Source organism: Thalassophryne amazonica, chromosome 20 (genome assembly GCF_902500255.1).
Source record: "Thalassophryne amazonica chromosome 20, fThaAma1.1, whole genome shotgun sequence".
In the NCBI taxonomy this organism is placed as follows: domain Eukaryota; kingdom Metazoa; phylum Chordata; class Actinopteri; order Batrachoidiformes; family Batrachoididae; genus Thalassophryne; species Thalassophryne amazonica.
Window position 1 is genome coordinate 25,112,444 of NC_047122.1, and position 21,271 is coordinate 25,133,714.

The window sequence follows — 21,271 nt, forward strand, 5'->3', positions numbered from 1 at the left end:
TAATAGGCTATAGTTCAAATCTAAAACGTTCAAGGCAGCATAAATTATTGATACTGGAATCTGAATTGACAAAGCTGGAACATTATTACAAACAAAAAGGGGACCACAAAATAAAAACAGAAATAGTCAAAAAGAAAAACAAAATAGATGCGCAGTACACTAAAGATATTCAGAAGAAAATGATGTTTACGAAGCAGACGTACTATGAGGGTGGGGCAAAAGCTACTAGACTGTTGGCTTACAAATAAAAAAAAAACAGCAAGCAGAAAACTCAATTTACAAAATTAGAAATTCTGAAACAAAGCAGATTAAATATAAACTACCACAGATTCAAAAATGTTTTGAAACATACTATAAAAAATTATACTCAAAGGCTCCATGTGACCAAGTGAAAATGCAGAGCTTTTTTGATCAAATTAATTTACCAAAGTTGACAATGGAACAAAGAATAGATCTTGTAAAACATATTTCAAAAAATGAATTTGAGGCAGCAATAAAACACCTTAAATCAAATAAAATGGCCGGACCAGATGGGTTCTCTCCAGAATTTTACAAGGAAATGAAGGAATCCTTGGTTCCAATTTTGGAGCGTACTTTCAACTGGATCCTGCAAGAAAACAGAACCCCTCCCTCGTGGAGTGAAGCGGTAATATCATTAATTCCAAAGGAAGGCAAGGACAAACTTGAATGTAGCAATTTTAGACCAATAAGTGTCCTGAATCAGGACTACAAAATATTCACCCATATTCTAGCCAAAAGAATGGAAATAGTTCTCCCACAGATCATTAGTCTAGATCAGACTGGTTTTATTCGGGAACGCCAGACACAGGACAACATATGCCGTGCCCTACATGTAGTAAATCACATAATGCACAATACGCCTGCAATTCTAGTAGGTTTAGATGCAGAGAAGGCGTTCGACTGTGTAAGCTGGTCTTTTCTGTATGAAACCTTGGGTAGATTTGGTTTTGATGATAAAATAATAAAAACAATCCAAGGATTATACTATGAACCAAAGGCAAAAATTAAGGTGAACGGGGCAGTATCTCAATCAATCAATCAATTTTATTTATATAGCATCAAATCACAACAAACAGTTGCCCCAAGGCGCTTTATATTGTAAGGCAAGGCCATACAATAATTATGTAAAAACCCCAACGGTCAAAACGACCCCCTGTGAGCAAGCACTTGGCGACAGTGGGAAGGAAAAACTCCCTTTTAACAGGAAGAAACCTCCAGCAGAACCAGGCTCAGGGAGAGGCAGTCTTCTGCTAGGACTGGTTGGGGCTGAGGGAGAGAACCAGGAAAAAGACATGCTGTGGAGGGGAGCAGAGATCAATCACTAATGATTAAATGCAGAGTGGTGCATACAGAGCAAAAAGAGAAAGAAACAGTGCATCATGGGAACCCCCCAGCAGTCTACGTCTATAGCAGCATAACTAAGGGATGGTTCAGGGTCACCTGATCCAGCCCTAACTATAAGCTTTAGCAAAAAGGAAAGTTTTAAGCCTAATCTTAAAAGTAGAGAGGGTGTCTGTCTCCCTGATCTGAATTGGGAGCTGGTTCCACAGGAGAGGAGCCTGAAAGCTGAAGGCTCTGCCTCCCATTCTACTCTTATAAACCCTAGGAACTACAAGTAAGCCTGCAGTCTGAGAGCGAAGCGCTCTATTGGGGTGATATGGTACTATGAGGTCCCTAAGATAAGATGGGACCTGATTATTCAAAACCTTATAAATAAGAAGAAGAATTTTAAATTCTATTCTAGAATTAACAGGAAGCCAATGAAGAGAGGCCAATATGGGTGAGATATGCTCTCTCCTTCTAGTCCCAGTTAGTACTCTAGCTGCAGCATTTTGAATTAACTGAAGGCTTTTCAGGGAACTTTTAGGACAACCTGATAATAATGAATTACAATAGTCCAGCCTAAAGGAAATAAATACATGAATTAGTTTTTCAGCATCACTCTGAGATTTGACCTTTCTAATTTTAGAGATATTGCGTAAATGCAAAAAAGCAGTCCTACATATTTGTTTAATATGCGCATTGAATGACATATCTTGATCAAAAATGACTCCAAGATTTCTCACAGTATTACTAGAGGTCAGGGTAATGCCATCCAGAGTAAGGATCTGGTTAGACATCATGTTTCTAAGATTTGTGGGGCCAAGTACAATAACTTCAGTTTTATCTGAGTTTAAAAGCAGGAAATTAGAGGTCATCCATGTCTTTATGTCTGTAAGACAATCCTGCAGTTTAGCTAATTGGTGTGTGTCCTCTGGCTTCATGGATAGATAAAGCTGGGTATCATCTGCGTAACAATGAAAATTTAAGCAATGCCGTCTAATAATACTGCCTAAGGGAAGCATGTATAAAGTGAATAAAATTGGTCCTAGCACAGAACCTTGTGGAACTCCATAATTAACATTAGTCTGTGAAGAAGATTCCCCATTTACATGAACAAATTGTAATCTATTAGATAAATATGATTCAAACCACCGCAGTGCAGTGCCTTTAATACCTATGGCATGCTCTAATCTCTGTAATAAAATTTTATGGTCAACAGTATCAAAAGCAGCACTGAGGTCTAACAGAACAAGCACAGAGATGAGTCCACTGTCTGAGGCCATAAGAAGATCATTTGTAACCTTCACTAATGCTGTTTCTGTACTATGATGAATTCTAAAACCTGACTGAAACTCTTCAAATAGACCATTCCTCTGCAGATGATCAGTTAGCTGTTTTACAACTACCCTTTCAAGAATTTTTGAGAGAAAAGGAAGGTTGGAGATTGGCCTATAATTAGCTAAGATAGCTGGGTCAAGTGATGGCTTTTTAAGTAATGGTTTAATTACTGCCACCTTAAAAGCCTGTGGTACATAGCCAACAAATAAAGATAGATTGACCATATTTAAGATCGAAGCATTAAATAATGGTAGGGCTTCCTTGAGCAGCCTGGTAGGAATGGGGTCTAATAGACATGTTGATGGTTTGGATGAAGTAACTAATGAAAATAGCTCAGACAGAACAATCGGAGAGAAAGAGGCTAACCAAATACCGGCATCACTGAAAGCAGCCAAAGATAACGATATGTCTTTGGGATGGTTATGAGTAATTTTTTCTCTAATAGTTAAAATTTTATTAGCAAAGAAATTCATGAAGTCATTACTAGTTAAAGTTAAAGGAATACTCGGCTCAATAGAGCTCTGACTCTGTCAGCCTGGCTACAGTACTGAAAAGAAACCTGGGGTTGTTCTTATTTTCTTCAATTAGTGATGAGTAGTAAGATGTCCTAGCTTTACGGAGGGCTTTTTTATAGAGCAACAGACTCTTTTTCCAGGCTAAGTGAAGATCTTCTAAATTAGTGAGATGCCATTTCCTCTCCAACTTACGGGTTATCTGCTTTAAGCTGCGAGTTTGTGAGTTATACCACGGAGTCAGGCACTTCTGATTTAAAGCTCTCTTTTTCAGAGGAGCTACAGCATCCAAAGTTGTCTTCAATGAGGATGTAAAACTATTGAGGAGATACTCTATCTCACTTACAGAGTTTAGGTAGCTACTCTGCACTGTGTTGGTATATGGCATTAGAGAACATAAAGAAGGAATCATATCCTTAAACCTAGTTACAGTGCTTTCTGAAAGACTTCTAGTGTAATGAAACTTATTCCCCACTGCTGGGTAGTCCATCAGAGTAAATGTAAATGTTATTAAGAAATGATCAGACAGAAGGGAGTTTTCAGGGAATACTGTTAAGTCTTCTATTTCCATAAGTCAGAACAAGATCTAAGATATGATTAAAGTGGTGGGTGGACTCATTTACTTTTTGAGCAAAGCCAATTGAGTCTAATAATAGATTAAATGCAGTGTTGAAGCTGTCATTCTCAGCATCTGTGTGGATGTTAAAATCGCCCACTATAATTATCTTATCTGAGCTAAGCACTAAGTCAGACAAAAGGTCTGAAAATTCACAGAGAAACACAGTAACGACCAGGTGGACGATAGATAATAACAAATAAAACTGGTTTTTGGGACTTCCAATTTGGATGGACAAGACTAAGAGTCAAGCTTTCAAATGAATTAAAGCTCTGTCTGGGTTTTTGATTAATTAATAAGCTGGAATGGAAGATTGCTGCTAATCCTCCGCCTCGGCCCGTGCTACGAGCATTCTGGCAGTTAGTGTGACTCGGGGGTGTTGACTCATTTAAACTAACATATTCATCCTGCTGTAACCAGGTTTCTGTAAGGCAGAATAAATCAATATGTTGATCCATTATTATATCATTTACTAACAGGGACTTAGAAGAGAGAGACCTAATGTTTAATAGACCACATTTAACTGTTTCAGTCTGTGGTGCAGTTGAAGGTGCTATATTATTTTTTCTTTTTGAATTTTTATGCTTAAATAGATTTTTGCTGGTTATTGGTGGTCTGGGAGCAGGCACCGTCTCTACGGGGATGGGGTAATGAGGGGATGGCAGGGGGAGAGAAGCTGCAGAGAGGTGTGTAAGACTACAACTCTGCTTCCTGGTCCCAACCCTGGATAGTCACGGTTTGGAGGATTTAAGAAAATTGGCCAGATTTCTAGAAATGAGAGCTGCTCCATCCAAAGTGGGATGGATGCCATCTCTCCTAACAAGACCAGGTTTTCCCCAGAAGCTTTGCCAATTATCTATGAAGCCCACCTCATTTTTGGACACCACTCAGACAGCCAGCAATTCAAGGAGAACATGCGGCTAAACATGTCACTCCCGGTCCGATTGGGGAGGGGCCCAGAGAAAACTACAGAGTCCAACATTGTTTTTGCAAAGTTACACACCGATTCAATGTTAATTTTAGTGACCTCCGATTGGCGTAACCGGGTGTCATTACCGCCGACGTGAATTACAATCTTACCAAATTTACGCTTAGCCTTAGCCAGCAGTTTCAAATTTCCTTCAATGTCACCTGCTCTGGTCCCCGGAAGACAATTGACTATGGTTGCTGGTGTCGCTAACTTCACATTTCTCCAAACAGAGTCGCCAATAACCAGAGTTTGTTCCTCGGCGGGTGTGTCGTCGAGTGGGGAAAAACGGTTAGAAATGTGAACGGGTTGGCGGTGTACACGGGGCTTCTGTTTAGAACTACGCTTCCTCCTCACAGTCACCCAGTCGGCCTGCTTTCCCGGCTGCTCGGGATCTGCCAGAGGGAAACTAACGGCGGCTAAGCTACGTTGGTCCGCACCGACTACAGGGGCCTGGCTAGCTGTAGAATTTTCCACGGTGCAGAGCAGAGTCTCCAATTCGCCCAGCCTGGCCTCCAAAGCTACGAATAAGCTACACTTATTACAAGTACCATTACTGCTAAAGGAGGCCGAGGAATAACTAAACATTTCACACCCAGAGCAGAAAAGTGCAGGAGAGACAGGAGAAGCCGCCATGCTAAACCGGCTAAGAGCTAGTAGCTGCGCTAAGCTAGCGGATTCCTAAAAACACACAAAGTGAATAATGTGTAAATAATTTAGAGGTGATTCAGCAGAGGGAGTGCTTTAGTTAAGGCACGTGAAGATTACACTGTGAAACAAATCGTTATCTAGTTAACTAGATCAATCTAACTGCGCAGATTAAACAGCTAACAGATACAGCAAAACACTGCTGTGCTCCGGAACAGGAAGCAATACAATACGGCAGTGAGAGCCAACCAGAAGAATCAGAAGAACACTATCTCAATGTATAAAACTAGAGAGAGGCTCAAGACAAGGCTGCCCCCTAAGCCCGTTGCTATTCGCTCTTTTTCATTGAGCCAATAATTCGGTACATCACCCAGAACCAGGGTATCAAGGGTATTGATATGAAAGGGGGTAATCAAAAAATTTCATTGTTTGCGGACGATGTATTACTTTATTTATCCGATCCAGAGACTTCTTTTATACATTTAATTACACTATTAGAAGACTATGGAACATTCTCTGGCTACAAGTTAAATTTATCAAAAACACAAGTTATGTGCTTTAGGTATAATCCCACAAAAAACATGTCTGAAAAATACCCACTAAATTGGGGAGCTACTAAAATGAAATACCTCGGGCTTGAAATCTCCAAAGATTTAAATTTATACTCTGAGAACTACCTACCATTAAATAAAAAACTCAAGGAGGATGTTCAGAGTTGGAGCGCCATTCCCCTTCTTGGTTTTGGATCCAGAGTACAATCAGTTCAAATGAATATTCTACCTAGACTACTTTACTTGTTCCAATCCCTTCCTGTGGAGATACCAGACCAACAATTCCAGGAGTGGGACAGACTAATTTCACGTTACTTCTGGCAAGGTAAAAGACCAAGAATCAAATACAAAAACTTACAATTATCTAAGAGTAGGGGGGAGTGGCGCTCCCTTCCCTTAAAGATTATTATGTGGCTGCACAACTTAGACCACTTGTGTGCTTATGTAATTCTGACTACTTTGCTAAATGGAAAGAAATTGAAGAGGCATCAACAAATGCATATCCAATTCAAGAGCTAATAGGAGAAAAAATTAGATTGGACAGATTAGACTGTTTGAAAAATCCATTTATTACCTTACCTATTAAATTATGGAATAAGACAGTACAATGCAATAATTTAAATGATGTGGTGGGAATATTGAAATGGTGTGGATATGATAAAGATTTTGCACCCAGTAGGTTAGATGCACGATTTAAAGAATGGACCTCACAAGGGTTAACTGCTTATTGTACCTTATTAAATCAAGGGAAAGTGAACAATTTCCACACATTGAAAACGATCTATGGTTTAAACAATAGTGATTTTTTTAGATTTCTCCAAATTCGAAACTACATTGGAAAAATATTAAAGAATACTAAAGAAAAACTCCAAAATAATCTTTTAATCAAAGTGTTTGTTGATGCCTACACTTCACATAATGATCATAAGACAATTCAAGGCTCTACAAAGGACTATGTCAATCAAAAGGACTTGAGTGTCATGTGAAACAAAAATGGGAAAAAAAGCGGAATTTATGTATCTCTGATGAGGAATGGACAACAATCTGTGAGGTACAATGGAAAACTACCAACTCAACAATCTGGAGAGAGTTTTGTTGGAAAAACTTGATTAGGTTCTTCAAGACACCGGCACAAGGAAAACATTTCACCAAATCAGCAACCTGTTGGAGGCAGTGCAGAGAACAAGAAGCAAATCACTGCCACATCTTCTGGACATGCCCTCTGATTGTTCCATTTTGGACTGATGTTCATAAAATCTTTGAAAAAGTGTTTCACATGGACATACCGTTTCAATTTACATCACTGTACCTAGGTTCCTTGCTAGATGACAATATATCATACAAAAGTAAATACTTATTCCAAATTTTAAGTGCGGCTGCTATGAAAGCAATTACTAGAAAGTGGTTAAACCCACAAATACCATCAATAAATGAATGGTTTGATATCATATACGACATTTTTAAACTAGAGAGAATAACATTCAATTTTAGATTACAACGAGATAAGTTTGAAGAGCGATGGAAGCGGTGGATTGAGTTTATTACAACCACTAGACCAGATTTTATTTAACTTCTCAGAGTTTGTATTTCATTTTTTGTATTTATGGCAAATTTGTGTTTATATCACCGGTACACCCTCTAGGTTACATGTTACTTGGAAAATGTTTATCTTTCTGCAAAAATTGAAAATAATTTCAAAAAAAAAAAATTCCTCAGTTTAACGTGAATGTGTTAACGACACAATTCTGCAGGAAACACAGGTATGTCCAAGTCTAAATAGCAGATGCCACAGCATGAATTAAACATACTGCATATAGTACAATAATAAATAATTGGATAAACAAAGATTTTTCAGCTTTCACTAAAAATTTTCAATTAAGACAAAACAAAAACAACAGATATGAATTTCTGGCATTGGATCTTGCAGGTTCTATGGATCAATGATGGATTACCAGTTGAAACTGATGTTTGCATTTCATTGGTAAATTTGTTTATGACGCCATGTTTACCTTGTTAAATTGCTAACTGCTAAGTGTGCATGTACATTAACCTACAAGTTGAGGTGCTCACAAACACATTGAGCAATAAACATGATTTAAAGTGTAATGAAAAGCAATCATGAATCTGATCCTGAACTTCTGAGATCCCACAAGCTGTCTCAAGCTGAGACCCAACGTGGAAACGGAGAAACCAGTTTTTCAGCTTCAGGCCCTGCTGCTACACTCCCATGCACATTAGACTGTAGAAATCGTGTGAAAAGATGAAAACAAGCACAGTGGAGACCGAACAGGAAGCAATTAGGGATCAAAGCTTGTAAACGTCATTGGCAGTTTCATCATCTCAGTAACTAATGCCACATTGTATTGACCTGCTGGAAACTCTTCTGGACAGAACTACTGTATATAAAAACTGGATTATGCAACATATCCACCTTAGTTATGGAAATGATCTTTTTCTTCAGTTCAGTGGTTATCAGCACAGCTTCTAATTCACCAATCTGGAAACCTGAAGTCAACACCAAATAACCACACAGATTATTTGAGAAAATAACTCAGCCACTTGGGGTGTGCAGCCAGTACACTTGGAGTGCCGGTGCCAAGGCCGGATAAATGAGTAGGGTTGTGTCAGGAAGCACATCTGGCGTAAAACAAGCCAACCCAAGCATGCAGACTAAAAATCAAATTTATATACTGAATCGGCCAAGGCCTGAGTTAACAACGACGCCCACCGGTGCTGTTGCCTAGCAGGGTGCTGTGGACAGGGGCGCCGAAAAGGGGAGAATGAAGAGAAGGATTTGCGGGGCCCATGATCCATGATTCACTGGAGCCCAGAGAGGCCCCTAATGCAATTAGAATACTGACAAAATAATATGACACTCAATTATAAACATACACACACATTATTTATATATATATATATATATATATATATATTAGAGCTGCCATAAACGATTATTTATATGATTAGTCGACTAGTCGGATCATACGTAAATTGCAGCTAATCGCATATTATCCATACTGATACCATTATCGATTATGCTTATCAATCTGATTCCTTATCAATTCCCTTATCGATACCTCCTGTGAATTTTCTGTGTGCTACAAGTAGGCTTTATAGGTTTTCTATTTCAACAACATTTTATTGAGTCTTAAAGTAAATAAATAAGAAATTGGTCACTGGATCCTTGATCTCTGGACATAAAGAAATTCTACATGGTGGATCCTTGATCTCTGGACATAGACAGAAAAAAATCTCTAGTTTTTGTCAAAAGCATTTCCTTTCAGACATTAACAGCATGGATGTCTGGCTGGCTGCTGGAGTCTGCAGGTCTGCAGCCATACAGTCTTGGGCTGGTGCTTGTCAGCCAGGATGTCTCATTTTGGAAGGAAAAAACATTTTGATCGACTGCAGTTTGTTTGTATTACAATGTTTAGAAAGAGGTGTCATTTGATTTAAATAGCGATTCGTTTTGAAGTTATTAATTCCGAGCAGACTTGGCGGAGCAGCGTTTGGAGCAACGGAAAGGAGGGCGATTCTTATTTCTTTCTCGCAACAAGACAGAAGTCCTAGTTAGTCACTTTAATTTGCACAAAAGTGACTCACGACTGACATAATTTAATGGCTTTGAGAGGGGATAAGAAGCGGAGTTGCCACTTCTGAAGAGGAGTGAAGCAAAGATCCAATAAAGCAGCACATCAAAGCACTGCTTCATTGGTTCAAGGTTCAAAGCAAATGACTCGCTGACGACTAAATTAGTTGTCGGCGGTTTCAATAGTTGATGTAGTCGTGACAGCCCTAATATACACACACATACACATATATATATATATATATATATATATATATATATATACACACATATATATATATATATATATATATATATATATACACACATATATATATATATCAATCAATCAATCAATCAATTTTTTTTATATAGCGCCAAATCACAACAAACAGTTGCCCCAAGGCGCTTTATATTGTAAGGCAAGGCCATACAATAATTATGTAAAACCCCAACGGTCAAAACGACCCCCTGTGAGCAAGCACTTGGCTACAGTGGGAAGGAAAAACTCCCTTTTAACAGGAAGAAACCTCCAGCAGAACCAGGCTCAGGGAGGGGCAGTCTTCTGCTGGGACTGGTTGGGGCTGAGGGAGAGAACCAGGAAAAAGACATGCTGTGGAGGGGAGCAGAGATCGTGTGTATATATATATATATATATATATATATATATATATATATATATATATATATATATGATGGTTTAAAAAGCATCAGCTATAACTGAAATATAATGTTTGGTCAATAGTTTGGGACTGTCATTCCACGTCTTTGCAGTAGGAACAGAGAACATTTCTAGTGCTTGCAGACTTGGTGATTGCTCTCAATTCAATCAGAGAAATGTTTACATTTTGTGGAAATCAGAAGCTTAAACAGCAACAACCAGCCTCATATGTATTTTTAATCAGTCTAGAGTATCAGTCTTGCAGCAAATAAATGAATCGAAATAAATTTCATTCTATTTTCAGTGCTTCTCCTACCAAGCTAACTGTCAAATCACATTTCTTTTCACAAATATGGGAACGAAAAATATCCTTAAAATGCACTGTTTTATGTAAAATGGTATCATGGCCAGCTCCAGGGGAACCTAGTAACATTTCTTTTGACAGGCTGAAAAAGAGAATGCAGGCAGGATGGAGCAGGTGGAGAAAGGTGGGAGGAGTGATTTGTGACTGAAGAATATCAGCAAGAATCATGGAGAAAGTCTACAAGACAGCAGTGAGACCAGCTATGTTGTACAGCTTTAAACCCTACGTACTGCCCCAGCTTTGGGTTCTCAAGGTGCAGGACTACTTTGTGTCCCTAGGGTAAATAAAAAGTCTGCGAGTCACAGAGCTTTCTCTTATCATGCCGCTGTTCTGTGGAATGATCTCCCTGCATCAATAAAACAGTCAGCTTCTGTAGAGACTTTCAAGTCCAGACTTAAGACGCACTTTTTTCCCTTTCATATGGCTAGAATACTGGCATAGTATGTTACTATGCTTTTTACTCTTATAAATTCATTTTATTAGGAAACGGAGCATGCCACAGCCTCCATATGATCTAAATTCTGGGTCTTTTAGTGAAGCTTAGGACTAATGGCCGGCAATCACTTTATTTCTTCTGTTTTTCTTGTTGCTTAATGCTGACAAATTATACTGCATTTGTTGTCTTTCTGATGCTTGATTCTACTTTTTTCTTTTCTCTCTGTTTGAGGTGCAGCTCCATCCAGACATGGGTGTGCTGTCTGTTCCAGAAACCGTTCTGTGCACCGGCAACATTTCCTGTATGTTTGTTTTGTGAATTGTTTTGTAATTTATGTCTGTAGCATGGCCCAAGCAGAGGGTCACCCCTCCAAGTCTGATCTGCTTGAGGTTTCTTCCTCAGAGGGAGTTTTTCCTTACCAGTGTTGCTCTGGGGGTTAGTAAGGTTGAAATGAAATGACAGCTTAGAAACGGTGGCATTAGCAAAAAGACAGGAGGCAGAGCTGAAGATGTTGAGATTCTCTTTGGGAGTGACGAGAATGGCTAGGATTAGGAAGGAACATAGAGGGACAGCTCAGGTGGGACGGTTTGGAGACAAAGTCAGAGAGGTGAGATTGAGCTGGTTTGGACATGTGCAGAGGAGGGACCCAGGGTATATAGGGAGAAGGATGCTGAGGATGGAGCCACCAGGCAGGAGGAGAAGAGGGAGGCCAAAGAGAAGGGTTGTGGATGTGCTGAGGGAGGACATGCAGGTGGTTGGTGAGACAGAGGAAGACACAGAGGACAGGGTGAGATGGAAACGATTGATCTGCTGTAGCAACCCCTAATGGGAGCAGCCGAAAGACGATTATTTGAGAAAGTATTTTCTGTGTTTGAGTGACTCCAAAGCAGATCATGTTTAAATGAAGTGGACTTTGATGCCATGTGAGGAAAGAAACCAAGTCTGTTTGTCAGATGGACCCTTTTAGTTATGTACAGGTATGTCAGAGTCCTGCCTTTAAAAGGTAAATCAGTCGGACACTTACGGTGTTTTCTGTCTGCAGTACATGACCAAAGCGATGACGGCACCCAGGGTGATGAGAACGGCAATGACAATCCCAGCGATGGCGCCATCTGAAAGACCTTCATCCAGCGCTCCTTCCTCTGAGGGAAAAAAAAAAAAAGACCGTGACCAACTCTACTTAGAAACACAAGACGACCTCTTGAACAAGACAGATTCACGTGACTTCACATCTGAAGCTATTCGAAGATTTGGAAGTAGAGACAAACCTCCTAATAAGTAAACTCTTGATGACAAGAACACCTCAATTACAAGAAATCAAAGTTCAACATCCAAACCATAACCAATAAATGTTAGTAGATCTCAAGCGTGATCAAACGTTATGAAGGCAAAAAGTAGATGCTCAATTCTGGTCTTATTTTAAAGAATTATGAAAAAAGATGCCAACATTTTCTTGGTCATCTGATTAACAAAATGTTGTTCTCCAAAGAAAGGCACGTGTTCCCCTCAGCTAATGAGGACTGAAGTGACAGAAGATGAATGACGCGATTTACGATGAGGTATCACATTCCTGCATTATCAGGCGCTGGCATGTAAATTTGGTTTATACTTCTGCACTGCTGAAGGTTTAACCTGCTTTAACCAAAGTGCACCCTCACCCTGACTTGAAAATGAAGTATTTTTAAATTAATTAGCACTAAATTTGCAATGAGGAAGCAATTCCATTTCGTAAACCGTGCACGCTCTGCGTGAATCGTGCACGCTCTCCCTTGCCGCAGCCAGACACTCTTGTACGACTGTGCTTGCCTGTTACATCAGCTTCCAGAGAACAGAATGGAGGAAGTGTGTATTTGACTTCATCACTTTGTAAAGTGAGTTATCAGATTTCAGTGGAACACACACTGACTCCTCCCTCAGAGAGGCGATGTGGTCCCCGAACACGTACATGAAAGCTGAGGCTGGTAACCATTTACAGCTGAGTGGACTGAGACAATATAGATTAAGTGTCTTGTCCAAGGACAGAGACAGGTAGGTTGAGTGGGATTCGAACCCAGGTGTACATATTGGTAGCTCCTTATCCACTCAGCTACCTGCTCTACAATCATAGCGTACAAGAGAAAAAAAAACAAGTGTTAATATTTATGTGCTTGTACTGCAGACTACTAGTGCAGCAGAAAACTGAAACAATCCTTCAAATGGTGATACAAGCACCAAATTTGGCAGAAATACTCCTTAGACTTTATAATTTGAAAAAACAAAACAAAACAAAAAAACAACAACAATTGGCCACTTGAATTTTCATTCGGCGGCCACGTAGGGGTCAATTGAAGAAGTACACAGTGGTCAAAATTAAAAGATGCTCCAAACATATTGAAAACTATACCACATTATTTGTCTGATTACAGAGATTCCAAAAAGGTATAGTTTGGACTATCTATGACTCAATGTTGTGGCATTATGGAGTAAAAACAGCAAGAATGGTGAAAACAGTCAATTTTAGTTTGTACAGGGGTCAAAAGTTAAAGTTGTTTCAATTTTGGTAAAAAGTGTTGCAAATTATTGGTTGAGCTAATAGGATTAATAAATGGAATGGTTCTGACTAGGTTGAATGCTTGGTCTCCAAAGTAAAGGTCAAACAAGGTTAACATCCATTGGATTCTTAGGTTCCTTAGATGACCCCAAAACACAATTAGGATGCTCCCAAAAATAAAAACTGGTCTCAAGCCAGTTAGCAAAGATGGCATCCAAGATGGCCACCAAAATGGGGTTTTTCAGTAAAACACCTTAAATATCACAGAGATTCAATGGGAAGACCATTGCAGGTCACAGCAAACTCATTTGTGCCTAAACTAAATTCATGCATGGGTTTAAGATTCAAAATGGTGTCCAAAATGGCCACCAAAAGACCCCTATCATTAAAATACATAGTAGGAAGTTGTTTATATGTTGTTTAAAGGTGTTTTAGTGAAAAAACCCTATTTTGGCAGCCATATTGGATGCCATCTTGGATAACTGCCTTGAGGCCAGTTTTTATTTTTTGGGAACATCCTGATTGTGTTTTGGGGTCATGTAAGGAACCTAAAAAAGTTGGTTTGGTTTAGTCCTGAGTGTGTGTGTGTGTGGGGGAGGGGGGGTGGTGCAAAGGTAGTGGTCGTAGCTCCTCTAGTAATAATGCCATAACATTCAGGCATAGATAGTCCAAACTATACCTTTTTGGAATCTTTGTAATCAGACAAATAATGTGGCATAGTTTTCAATCTGATTGGAGTGACTTTTAATTTTGATCCCTGTGTAATTCTTTATCTGACCCCTACCTGGCTATCTAATGAAAATTCAAGTGGCCAATCATTTTTTTCAAAAGAGTTCTTGTGGCAAATTTGGTGCTTGTATCAGCATTTCTGGGGTCCCTCTGTAAATATTCTGTTCTTTGCTGCAGTGTATGAGTTATGATTTTATCCTAATTTAAAATCCAAACCCTTTTTTGGGGGGTGTGGGGTGGGGGCAAAAGGTTGCAAGTGTTTCAGTGTGTGTTATTTACTCATTATTTCAAAAAGCATGACCCATAGCATGTAAAAATCATGTCATACTCATTTCATTTCTTACCAAGAGGGTAGAGAAAAATGATAATTAAAAAAAAAATGCATCTGACCTTTGACAGACAGCTTGTGGTTGGTCACTGTGGTTTGGCCAGTAACGGAATTGTGCGCCTCGCACATGTACGTCCCCGAGTTCTTGTAGATGGCCTTCTCAATTGTATAGACATTAGTCTGGTTGTCAATTACACTGCCATTGAACTTCCAGGTGTAGGTGGCAGGTGGGACGGATTGAGCAAAACATGTCAGCTTCACAGGGTCATTCACCTCCACAGCCTCTACACCCGTCACTGTGGCCGCTTCTGGACCGACTGGAAACCAATACAGGAAGAAGACATGATCAGGCTGAATCAGATGAGCTAATTAAATCTGTGTGCTGTAGTTAAATGGGTGTGAAAAAAGCTTGATGAGAAAAAAAAAAAAATTAATTAAAAAAAAACAGTGGTAGCTTTACACATTTAGCTTTTACTGCACAACATAACAGCTGAGTAACGAAGAGCATAATGAATAATGTGAATAATTAGAGAACATCCTGTTAAATTTTTCTACCTTCTGACACTGACAGAAGTAATGAAGTCCCGTTAATGTGATATTCAAGAGGTTTTTAAGTGAGTTTGTGGAAGCTGTGGGCCTAATCAGATGGTAATAATCGACCTTCCACTTTTAATGTTATTTCCTAAATTTGGCATTTCACTACCCCCTCACAATGTCTGTGTCGGCGAGAAGCCTGTGGCGTGGTGACAGCAATCTGCTGGCAGTAATGGCTCACATAAAACTTTAATGTTTCTGTCACAGTCTGGACTTTTTGGTGGTTTTACATCTCGCACTTGACCAACCCAAAATACAGACTGGCCAGATGTCAAGTCGACAGACACAATTTAACCAAATCAGCATACCAATGTTTCACTCCATCAACCCTTCAAGGACTCTGTAAAGAAACAAAGTTGGCCAACAAATGCCAACATAAACGGAAGTCAAGTCAGCTCAGGCTCGGTGATGATGTTTTTAATCACATGCATCAAAGAAAGTCGGAAAAAATGTCAGCTCTAAACAATGAAAGCAACACAGTGAGGCTCAGAATGACAAGCAAAGGTCACGCTTAACATGCAGGCACGCGTGCACAAGAGACTAGGAAATGAAATGCTGGAACAAGTCCATGACTATGTTTATGTGGGATCAGGGAACAGAAAATTTAATCAGGTGAAATGAGCCAAAAGAAATCGAGGAGGATACGGCACAAACAGCTTTTATCAGACAGACAAAATCACAGCCAACTGTTTGAAACAGAAATGTGACAACCACTGCATCTTACCAGCCGGATAGAAAGATTAAGTGAAAAGTGTTAAGACTACATGCGACAACCACAAGCTCATTAGCAAAGGGACCGAGATGGTAGACTACAAGTATTAGGATACAAATAATGAATGTTTACAAGTTCAATGGTACAAATATTTAATTTGATGAAAGATGGAAAATTTCATCGTTCACCAAATTAAATATGATTAAATATTCGATCTTTTGAAAGAATGTAAAAACAATCATTATTTGTTTTATATAACAGCTAAAATCCTTGTCATTTCATATTATATTAATTTATAAACAACAGAAAAGGGACTTGCATTTTGGTGTGCATTACTGGTGGTTTGACATCAACAGTCCAACAAGAACTTTAAATAGGAGTCCAAAATTCTTCTCAGTCAACTTGGAAAAACAGTTAGTCTGTGATACTTCAAAAAAAAAAAGACCGCGTACTTCCTCAGTCCAGCGAAAAATCACGTCAGAAATTTGTCCAGCTTTTCATCCTAACAGCTCTTCATGCCTCCAGACGGCTTACAGCATAGTGTATTTGTGTGTGTGTGTGTTAGAAGAATTAGCACCGTCAATTAGCTCCTTCAAATCATTGTCCGTCAGCAAAACAAACTCCGCCATATTTAACTAAACACCGCCACCACTAGTGTGTGCGTGGGTGGGGTTCATAGCGTGCAATGGTACAAAACGTATGCAACCAAATTTGCACGGTAAATGGAACCATATTTGTACAGTAAATGCAGTGCAACACAAATGGGATGAAGAATCCATGTCATGTGGCATACAAAGCAACAATCAAATGACAAGGATCCACTCAGCCGTTATATAAGCAGTAATATTTAGAGCATCAGTGGGATGATAACAGCTGATGATGATAAATACAGCTATAACACACACGCAGGTATACTGACAACATCAACCTGCAACATCAGCCCCATTATTTGAAATGCATGACTTCATTAACGGTGTCTGAAGGGAGACACAGGATCCTGTTATTAATAATAATCGCAATAACAATAATGCAGTTTCTCAGCATTACTTTGGATTTCATGTACAATAATGGAAGAAAACGCCCCACTCACAGTTGACTATCAGGTTGTAGATGGCGGTGTCAGTGCTGACATGGTTGGTGAGCTCGCACTTGTACTTTCCATTGTCATCCTTCTCCACGGGGTTTATCAGGATGCTACTTTTGTCGTTGGCAAACACTATGCGGCCACTGGCAGAAAGTGGCCCGTTGTCATTCTTCCATGTCCTGGACTCTATGGTGCCTGATGTTGCCTGGCAACTGAGGTTGGCTGAGCTGTTACCAGCAATGAGGGTAAGAGACGGCCCAGTGATGCTCGCTCCGGATATGGCCTCTGAAAAGATTGAGAAGGAGAGACAGAATCTAATCCTGTTACAAACCATCATTATTATAGAGATACTACTTGATTATCTGCACATTTACTGTAAAAATGAGTTAGATTTTGTTTGATTGGTAATCTGCTCATTTCATCTTTATCATTTCAGAACATCAGAATTTTGCTAAAATCCCAGAAGACATCTATATATTAAAAGCCAAGTGGCCTCTGTGTACATACATGCATGCGTATGGCTTTGATCACGGAGACAGTCTACAAACCAGTCATCAATTTTGAACTAATCGGTACCACGTAATGTGACAAACTGACACTTAGAATCTAGCCTCAGTGTACCATGGCCCACACAAAAATGTAATACAGCCATCCCAGGGTGGGAGCTGTAGCCAACGTGGAGTCAATGAAGGGTTACACAGAGGTCAAAATTATAAAAAAAAAAGCTCCAATCATGTTGAATACTATACCACATTATTTATCTGATCATAACAATTCCAAAAGGTATAGTTTGGACTGTCTATAACAATGTTCTGGAGTTATATGGTAAAAACAGCAAAAACGTCAGTTTCAGTTTGTACAGGCTTCAAGAATTAAAGTTGCTCCAATTTTAGTAAAAAATAATGCAAGTTATTGGTTGAAATAAAAGGATTAATTAATTAAATAGTTTTGACTGTCTTAAATGTTTGGTCTCCAAAGTCTCTATGACTTATGACATATGTTACCCTGTAACATGATAACTAAACATGACAGATGGTGCAAACTGTTCCTTTTTAGAATCTCATTAACCCAAACAATAATTTGCATTATGTATAGGCATCATGTGTAGTGCATGTGTAGGCCATGGCACACTGAGGCTGGGTTCTAAGTGTGGTTTCATCACCTTAAGTGGTATTGAAAACCTGCTTGGCCCATGGACTAAGAGTTGACATTTGCCATTTGGTATGCTTATGTATTTTTGGTCAAAGATGAACGCTGCAAAAATGGAACATTGATAGGACTAATATTTTTGGAAAAATTAGGGATATTAGGTGTGATAGACTGATAATCAGCTGGGCCGATAGACTGCATCGGCCGATAATCCCTCTGGGTACTCTGTAGGGATAGATCGATCAGTTGGGCCAATAATCGGCATTGGCCAATTATCCCTCTGGGTGCTCTGTAGGGATAGACCGATAATCAGCTGGGCCAATAATGGCCAGGGGTTATTATTGGCCCTGGCTGATAACTGGCATGGCCGATGCACAGTCAATATCGGCCAAGCCGATTATCGGTCTATCGCTAATATTAGGTAACAACAGTGAACAATGGACATCGATAATTAAATTCTGGACTCACACCCCACTTCAAATCATTCTAGAAACTTTGTATAATTTATTGCCACTCTTGAAATGTCAGCTAGCTATTTTATAAATACTACCCAACCTAGAGCCCGTGGATCCCGACAGGCAATGTGCTAGTTTTAAATTAAAAGTCCAAAACTCACAGAAGCAGGTCGACTGTAATTCACAGTAAACAGTGTGGTTTTAGGTTTATGTCTCGTCTCATGTTGCTCTCAACTTCCAGAGCGAAAACTCGCTACACTTCAGGGCATTTTGTAAACACATCCTCCAACCCAGCAGGTTTCAGGTTCGTACAAAGACAACATCCTCTGCAGACATTCCAGGCAGTCATTCCAGAAGCTCTTAAGTGTGAATGCTGCTCTTGACGTGCTGTTAGTCCACACAGCGAACAGAACCGGCACCTTTGCTGGAGGTCACGGTGGGATTTCTTAGCACGAGACAAAAGGACTCACATGTGTCTCACGCCTGAAGTCACTAAATTATATGCTGCAGCTGATGAAGATTTCAAATTAGTCACTAAAATGCAACATCCTGCAGTCAAAATGTGTCACTTTGATGGTTTATATTTTAAAATTACAGCCAGTGGCCATGTTTTTGCAGAAAACTGCGTAAGAGATGGTTTACACTCTGTGCTGGTGAATCAACTTATTTACCTTTGGCAGTACAAATCATTAAAAACTTCACAAAAAAAAAATACAAATGGGTCCTATTGGACTGAAACGTGACACAGAAGTTCATGTCTGCACTCCTGCAAACTCAGTAAGACACACCCACTGTGTCACATCCACATCCTGTGTGGAAAATAAATGGGCTGTTTGGCTGTAACGCTGCTCCTTCTGTCAGAGAGGGGTGTGGCACACAGCAGCACTTTTCTACTTAAAACAAGTCATTTCTGAGACCAGTGATTCCCAAAGTGTAGGCTACAGCCCAATAGTGGCCCATGAAGATAATGCAGGTGAGCCATGAGAGATCATTAAAAATAAAGTAAAAAAAAAAAAAAATCTTTAACTTTTGTAAAAAAAAAAAAAAAAGTATAAAAATACCTAAAATGTTAATAAAAGTACTAAAACAAATCCAGGGGATTTAAATTATGTGATTCTCCATTTACCTGATATATATATATCTATATATATCTATATATATATAGATAGATATATATAGATATATAGAGACACACACACACACACACACACACACACACACACACACACACACACACACACACACACACACACACACACACACACACACACACACACACACACACACGAGGACTGTTAGAAAAGTATCCGACCTTTTATTTTTTTCAAAAACCATATGGATTTGAATCATGTGTGATTGCATCAGCCAAGCTTGAACCTTCGTGCGCATGCGTGAGTTTTTTCACGCCTGTCGGTTGTGTCATTCGCCTGTGAGCAGGCTTTGTGTGAGCACTGGTCCACCCTCTCGTCGTTTTTTTTATTGCGAATAAATGTCTGAACGATTTGGAGCTTTGCTGCATCAATTGTTTTCCAGAAACTGTGAGAGACCTCCAGGTGGACACCGTTCGGAAAATTAATATGGCTTTCAAGGATGATTTTATGGGGTTTACACAGATTAAGGAGTGATCCAGACGGGTTAAAGACCGCCCACAACTGCTGAGAGCGCGCCGCGCTCTGAGCACCGATCGACAGGCTCAAACCCCGCTGAAACAACCAGATCATTTCCAACGTGAAGGCTTTGTTGATGCGAGACGTCGTCTGACTTTCACAAAAAGGCAGAAGGCATGGACATCAGCACTTTTTCGGCACATTCCACTGTTACAGGAGTGTTTTTTCATGGAAAGAAAAGCACGCCACGGAGCCGTTCATTACGCGGCACAAAACCACCTCTGCATTGTCTCACAGGATGGCTTTCAGGTGGATTTCAGACAGCTGTCGGTTGCTTTTCAGTCTTGTGAATATCCGAGAAACTGAGCATGAGCTGGACATGCCCCAACATGTCCTGTGAGGCTTCATCACGGCGTTGCTTTGCGCTATGCGGCTCCACCGCGACACGCAGAATTCCACTCCTCTTTCCATGACAAAAACTCCTGTAACAGTGGAATGTGCCATTCATTTCTAAACTGGACGCTGTCTTGATCCGGTATGTCGTCTGACTAGCACAGGAATTGTGAAAAGACGTGGACATCAGCACTTTTTCGGCACATTGAGACAGACGTGCGGAGGAATCCCGCGCGTAGCGGTGGAGCCGCATGGCGCAAAGCAACGCCGTGATGAAGCCTCACAGGACATGTTGGGGCATGTCCAGCGCATGCTCAATTTCTCAGATATTCACACGACTGAAAAGCAACCGGAAGCCATCTGAAAGCCACCTGAAAGCTGGCCTGAGAGACCAACACGGAGATGGTTTTGTGCCGCGTAATGAACGGCTCCGTGGTGCGTCCCTCCGCTTTTCTTTCCATGAAAAAAAACTCCTGTAACAGTGGAATGTGCCGAAAAAGTGCTGATATCCATGCCTTCTGCCTTTCTGGCCATAAAATCGTCCCTGAAAGCCATATTAATTTTCCGAACGGTGTCCACCTGGAGGTCTCTCACAGTTTCTGGAAAAAAATTGATGCAGCAAAGCTCCAAATCGTTCAGACATTTATTTGCAATAAAAAAGACGAGAGGGGTGAACCAGTGCTCA

At 39.9% G+C, this 21,271-nt stretch overlaps 1 protein-coding gene across 1 annotated transcript in view; it reads right to left on the minus strand.

Moving 5' to 3' along the window:
* The window catches only part of si:ch211-264f5.6 (carcinoembryonic antigen-related cell adhesion molecule 1), a 71,198-nt gene that overhangs the window by 24,245 nt on the left and 25,682 nt on the right, over window positions 1-21,271 (minus strand). The window contains exons 6-8 of the mRNA XM_034160523.1: window positions 16,989-17,267; window positions 14,655-14,909; window positions 12,030-12,147 (exon numbers count right to left, since the gene is read on the minus strand). Coding sequence (XP_034016414.1) covers window positions 12,030-12,147; window positions 14,655-14,909; window positions 16,989-17,267 — 652 coding nt within the window. The remainder of the gene's footprint in view (window positions 1-12,029; window positions 12,148-14,654; window positions 14,910-16,988; window positions 17,268-21,271) is intronic.